This window comes from Oncorhynchus clarkii, chromosome 33, assembly GCF_045791955.1.
Source record: "Oncorhynchus clarkii lewisi isolate Uvic-CL-2024 chromosome 33, UVic_Ocla_1.0, whole genome shotgun sequence".
Lineage (NCBI taxonomy): Eukaryota > Metazoa > Chordata > Actinopteri > Salmoniformes > Salmonidae > Oncorhynchus > Oncorhynchus clarkii.
The window spans coordinates 32,171,623-32,179,122 of record NC_092179.1 but is presented as its reverse complement, the minus strand read 5'-3'; the positions used below and the strand labels follow the sequence as shown (position 1 = coordinate 32,179,122).

The 7,500-nt window shown below is 33.8% G+C and overlaps 1 protein-coding gene across 1 annotated transcript in view; it reads left to right on the top strand.

Moving 5' to 3' along the window:
- LOC139393293 (calcium channel, voltage-dependent, L type, alpha 1C subunit) overlaps window positions 1–7,500 on the top strand; it is a 511,196-nt gene that overhangs the window by 475,873 nt on the left and 27,823 nt on the right. The window contains exon 31 of the mRNA XM_071141816.1: window positions 5,112–5,195. Coding sequence (XP_070997917.1) covers window positions 5,112–5,195 — 84 coding nt within the window. The remainder of the gene's footprint in view (window positions 1–5,111; window positions 5,196–7,500) is intronic.

Sequence of the window (7,500 nt, the reverse complement as noted above, 5' to 3'; positions counted from 1 at the left end):
GAAATCAGTATCACCTGTAATTTGGATATGAATGTAATCAAGTTAATCAAGTCTGTCATTACATAATTATATATTATCAGTTGGCCTATAAACTATGCCTTTTATGATCTGATTTCCACTTTAATTAAAAAATAATCTAAAAGATTAGAAAACAAAAGATGCATTAATGATTTGGTTCAGTGTCTGATGTTGTGTAGGTTTTTATTTTTTGTTTTACATGTTGCTCGGTAACCTGGTGAGTTTATTAGTCCAATCAAAATGCCACCTACTGCTTCAGCTGTCCGCTTACGTTGTTGAAACAACAACAGATGGGTTCTTCTGTAGAACAGATACAATGTCTGCATCCCAAACAGCATCCTATTCCCTATTTAGTGCACTACTTTAGACCAGAGCCCTATTCCCTATATAGTGCACTACTTTAGACCAGAGCCCTATTCCCTATATAGTGCACTACTTTAGACCAGAGCCCTATTCCCTATTTAGTGCACTACTTTAGACCAGAGCCCTATTCTCTATATAGTGCACTACTTTAGACCAGAGCCCTATAAGCCCTGGTGAAAAGTAGTGCACTTTAAAGGGGATAGCATGCCATTTGGAACACTGACAGAGTAAATACATGGATGGACAGAACAAACCGCCCTCTCATCAGGTTACTAAGCAACGCCTTCATGTTTATTATAGATTGCCCAGCTGACTGCTGTGAAGCTACAGTGAGATCTCTGATGCTGCTTATTGTGGTGCTGATCTCTTTGCGTGTCTATGAGGATATCGTTTTATTCCTGCTTTCTATGATAAACTGGGATAAACCATTGATGCAAATCACTCTTGGTCATAAAGGAGACTAAAGATCTTTTAATTGTCAGTCAACAAAAACCTAGTTTCTCATATAATTCATCTCACATTGTGAAGGTTTTGTGTTCTTGTCTTGGCAGGGTAGAAGTACAGTGAAATAGGTTGTTTAAGTGGCGCTGCAGTCTAAGACACTGCATCTCAGTGCAAGAGGCTTCACTACAGTGGTTCAAATCCAGGCTGTATCACATCCGGCCGTGATTGGGAGTCCCAATCAGCACACAATTGGCCCAGCGTCGTCCGGATTTGGCCGGGCTAGGCCGTCATTGTTAATAAGAATTTGTTCTTAACTGACTTGCCTGGTTAAATAAATGTTAAATATATATATACTGTATATAGATAATAAACTGAGTCCTAATTGGTTAGCCTTGGTGAGCCCTGATTGGTTAGCCTTGGTGAGTCCTGATTGGTTAGCCTTGGTGAGTTCTGATTGGTTAGCCTTGGTGAGCCCTGATTGGTTAGCCTTGGTGAGCCCTGATTGGTGAGTCCTGATTGGTTAGCCATGGTGAGTTCTGATTGGTTAGCCTTGGTGAGTCATGATTGGTTAGCCTTGGTGAGTCCTGATTGGTTAGCCTTGGTGAGTTCTGATTGGTTAGCCTTGGTCTGAAAACCCTGAACGTGTCCTATCTATGGACACGTCCCACCTCTCTGAAAGACACCCAGAGAACGCTGCATCGTGTGGTTGTGTCACTTTCTAACTCGTGTTACTGACCTTCTCTTTCAACAGACAGGACCGTCATCATATTAATCAGTACCCTTTTTCTCTAGGTGCAGAGGACACATTTAGCCTCGTCCTGTTCTAACCAGCTCTCTCATCAGCTGCTGTGTACAACACCGACACTGGCTCATAACACACATCCCTTCATTGCAGTCGGGTCAAAGAGAAACATACTGAAGGATTTTTACCACGGTGTCTTTCTCATTTCTGTATATTGTATGATTGTAAACTACTTCTTTTTAGGAGTGTGTTAGATTTTTGGTAGTATTGCTGGTATTTTGAAGAGTTCTGTCATCTGGATTCATCTGGATTCCTCTCTCACCATGCTAGACCCTCCAACTCTCCCATGTCTCCCACATCTAGCAACATGCATCCCCTCCCCTAAGTGTGTTCAGTCCCTCCCCATTCATCCCACTAAGGCAACTGCATTAACCCTCGTTATACCACAGTTAAATGAGGTTACCTATTCCTCTGCCACTGACCCACTGACTGATTCAGTGGGGACGGTCTCACTGGTTAAAACATCATACTGTGTTAGAATATAATAATCCCTAGTGATAATAATATATAATACCTAGTGATAATAATATAATAATCCCTAGTGTTAATAATAATATATAATGCCTAGTGATAATAATATAATAATATATAATCCCTAGTGATAATAATATAATAACAATAATAATAATATATAATGCCTAGTGATAACAATATAATAATATATAATCCCTAGTGATAATAATAATATATAATCCCTAGTGATAATAATAATATATAATCCCTAGTGATAATAATAATATATAATCCCTAGTGATAATAATATAATAATATATAATCCCTAGTGATAATAATAATATATAATCCCTAGTGATAATAATATATAATGCCTAGTGATAATAACATAATAATATATAATCCCTAGTGATAATAATATATAATGCCTAGTGATAATAATATAATAATATATAATCCCTAGTGATAATAATAATATATAATCCCTAGTGATAATAATAATATAATAATAATATATAATGCCTAGTGATAATAATAATATATAATCCCTAGTGTTGATAATAACATAATATAATAATATATGATCCCTAGTGATAATAATAATATATAATCCCTAGTGTTAATAATAATATATAATCCCTAGTGATAATAATAATATAATAATAATATATAATGCCTAGTGATAATAATAATATATAATCCCTAGTGTTAATAATAATATATAATCCCTAGTGATAATAATAATATATAATCCCTAGTGATAATAATAATATATAATCCCTAGTGATAATAATAATATAATAATAATATATAATCGCTAGTGATAATAATATAATAACAATAATAATAATATATAATCGCTAGTGATAAATAATTATATATAATGCCTAGTGATAATAATAATATTTAATCCCTAGTGATAAATAATTATATATAATGCCTAGTGATAATAATAATATTTAATCCCTAGTGTTAATAATAATAATATAATATATAATCCCTAGTGATAATAATATATAATGCCTAGTGATAATAATATAATAATATATAATCCCTAGTGATAATAATAATATATAATCCCTAGTGATAATAATATATAATGCCTAGTGATAATAATATAATAATATATAATCCCTAGTGATAATAATAATATTTAATCCCTAGTGTTAATAATAATAATATAATATATAATGCCTAGTGATAATAATAATATAATAAAATATAACCCATTGTGTTAATAATAATATATAATCCCTAGTGTTAATAATAATATAATATAATAATATATAATCCCTAGTGTTAATAATAATATATAATCCCTAGTGTTAATAATAATATATAATCCCTAGTGTTAATAATAATATATAATCCCTAGTGATAACAATAATATAATATAATAATATATGATCCCTAGTGTTAATAATAATATAATATAATAATATATAATCCCTAGTGTTAATAATAATATATAATGACTAGTGATAATAATATAATAATATATAATCCCTAGTGTTAATAATAATATATAATGACTAGTGATAATAATATAATAATATATGATCCCTAGTGTTAATAATAATATATAATGACTAGTGATAATAATATAATAATATATAATCCCTAGTGTTAATAATAATATATAATGACTAGTGATAATAATAATATAATATATGATCCCTAGTGTTAATAATAATATATAATGCCTAGTGATAATAATAATATAATATATAATCCCTAGTGTTAATAATAATATATAATGCCTAGTGATAATAATAATATAATATTTAATCCCTAGTGTTAATAATAATATATAATGCCTAGTGATAATAATAATATAATATATAATCCCTAGTGTTAATAATAATATATAATGCCTAGTGATAATAATAATATAATATATAATCCCTAGTGTTAATAATAATATATAATGCCTAGTGATAATAATAATATTTAATCCCTAGTGTTAATAATAATATATAATGACTAGTGATAATAATAATATAATATATGATCCCTAGTGTTAATAATAATATATAATGACTAGTGATAATAATAATATAATATTTAATCCCTAGTGTTAATAATAATATATAATGCCTAGTGATAATAATAATATAATATATGATCCCTAGTGTTAATAATAATATATAATGACTAGTGATAATAATAATATAATATATGATCCCTAGTGTTAATAATAATATATAATGACTAGTGATAATAATAATATAATATATGATCCCTAGTGTTAATAATAATATATAATGACTAGTGATAATAATAATATTTAATCCCTAGTGTTAATAATAATATATAATGACTAGTGATAATAATAATATAATATATGATCCCTAGTGTTAATAATAATATATAATGACTAGTGATAATAATAATAATATAATAATAAAATCCCTACTGTTAATAATAATGTAATAATAATATATTGGATAAGTCAATCTTGCTCTAGCACTCTGCTACGCTACTGTACATAGAACACCACCCTTCATTATGACCTTATTTCCTTTTCACACAGAAGGAAGTAAAAGAGCCAGAATTTTTTTCAGATAATCTTCTGGCTTGATATAGAATCACATGAATATAATTGACTGAATAGTGCTTACCTTTAACATGCCATGTTATCAACCCCTGTAAGCTTTTATTCTGCGCCCTGTTTACAGAAAGATGAGCTTCGGAAGTAGTCGGTTACACGCTAACAAGTTGTGGCGTTGACTTAACTGTACTGTAGGCTACAGCAAGCAAGCAGCAGAACGTGACATGAACATTCACTTTTAATATTCACAATAATACATTCACAATAATATTTCATCATTTAATACCAGTGATGCGTTCTGTTGCTCTATTGGCTTTAAAGATCTAAGAAGATAGTTTCAGAAGAGATGAGCCACCCCCCAAACACATTGTTGGAAGAGTTTAAGGGCTGAAAAGGAAGGCTTTTCCCTATAATAATGCCTGTCTAACTTGCCTCTCTTACCCCCCCTCCTCCTCTTGCACCTCCGCCCATCCTGTGTAGGGTTACTTTAGTGATCCTTGGAATGTTTTTGACTTCCTCATCGTAATTGGCAGCATAATAGACGTCATTCTGAGTGAGATCAACGTAAGTACATCGCCACCCCTCTCTCTCCACTCGCTCTGTCCCTCTCTCTCTCTCTCTTTTCTCTTTCCTTCTCTTTCTTTGTGACAATCTTGTCTTCTATAGCACCATTCTCTGGTGTGGTTTCTTTCCCCAAAGTCCACCCTCCTCCCTTCCTCTCCCCTCTTCCTTCCTCCATCATTCATTTCAAGATGGCCGCTCTCATTCAGGGTTTCCAAGGCATCGCGTGATGAAAAAAAGGTGCTTCCTCGTTCTTCACAGTACACAGAACAACAGTTGAGCGTTCTAGAGTACCGAAAGAGTTCTAGAGTACTGAAAGAGTTCTAGAGTACCGAAAGAGTTCTAGAGTACTGAAAGAGTTCTAGAGTAATGAAAGAGTTCTAGAGTACTGAAAGAGTTCTAGAGTACTGAAAGGGTTCTATTCGTTAGGCCTCAGAAGAGAGACCTGGCTCTAAAGCAGGACTGTGACATGTCCTAGGGTTTTCACTTTGACTAACAAGACACACTAACTAACCAAAGAAACTCAACTATTCTTTTATTTAAATGTATTGTTTCGGTTGTGATTTTGTTATTGTTGTTGTTTATTGATGTTGTTTTCCCCACATGGACAAGCATGACTGGTCGCCGCTTTCTCCTCTCCATCATCTTGGATTTCGCTCCTTTTATTTCCTCCCGTTTTCAAACTTCAACTGTCATTTAGTTTTCAACCAATGTCCTTCCTCCCTCTCTACCTTTCCGCTGATCACAGAAGTTCATATATAACTGTTTTCTTTCTTATCTTTCCCTCTCTCCTTTTGTTGCTTCCTTTCTTTCCATTTTCTTTCTTTGTTTGTTTGTTTGTTTGTTTGTTTGTTTCTTCCACCCAACGCAGCATTATTTTGTTGATGCATGGAACACATTTGATGCCTTGATAGTTGTGGGTAGCGTTGTTGACATAGCGATCACTGAGGTTAACGTAAGTAGCCCACCTTTCAGTCTGCCTGCCTACCTCTCACTCTCACCTCTGAGCATCAATACAATGTAGACTGTTGCATTGTCTCAGCACTTGTTTTGGGTTTGTTTTTTCTGTACATTTCTTTCAATGTATCTTCTCATCACAATTGGGGACATGTGAAGTCCCCAAGGCATGACTGACACTGTATAGCATGATTGGGATAAAAAAAGGGTGATATATTCAGGCCTGAAGAAAAGTCATTGTAAACAATTTGTTTACATAAAGCCTTTAGCTTGTATGCAAAACTATGCATGTAGACGTGCATTTATTCATGAATATTTACTGGTGAGTGATGTCACCTTTCATGAGAAATTCTTGGCCTTGTTCATAATGTAAACAAAAGGTGACTGGAATATAAACAGAAATGCATCTCCTACATAAAATACATTTAGTCTCTATTGAGGGGCTCCCGAGTGGCGCAGCAGTCTAAGGCACTGCATCTCAGTGCAAGAGGTGTCCCTGGTTCGTATCCAGGCTGAATCACATCTGGTCGTGATTGGGAGTCCCATAGGGCGGTGCTCAATTGGCCCAGCGTCGTCCGAGTATGGCCGGTGTAGGCCGTCGTTGTAAATAAGAATTTGTTCTTAACTGACTTGCCTAGTTAAATTTTAAAAATGCATTTTGTCCCTCTAGTGAATCTAGATATGTATTTTGAGACTTCCCATGATGAGACATGAGAACCATTGAATGAGTATTTACACTCTTAAAGGTAAATGTGAAAATGTTGCTTCTTCATATTCATCGTCTCCAGCGCCACCCCAACATAAAAAAAAAACGATAGAGGAAGATAGGAGGAAGAAAGGTGTTTCCAATGACCTCATCAACCAATTAGTAATGCCTCCTCATAATTGGTTAAAATCACATGATGCACACCGATGATGTCATTGGAAACATTTATCTTCCTCTTATCTTTTTTTTACTATGAAACGTAGAAACGCACCGTTTTCACCCATGTTGATGTCGGGGTGGTGCTGGAGAGGATGAATATGAAGTAGAAGAATGTTAAACATTCCCTTTAACACCAAGCTCACAGGTGAATCCTACAGTAACTCAGTACCTTTTATGCCTGAGTCTATTGCATTAAATGGACCTCGTAGCTTATCTGGTCGATTGCTCGATCCCATAGCGGCTCGATACAGTCTGTAACTGTGTCAAATGACATTTGGATCGGATCCCCATAGTTGATCTGGGCTTATCTGTCTATTGTGTCTGCCGGTCAGTTCATAAACCTGTCATCTCTCTGGGACAGCATAGCGGAATAGCCAGCTTTCCTTTCACAAGTCATGAAAGACACTTCACCCACTCCTCTAGTTT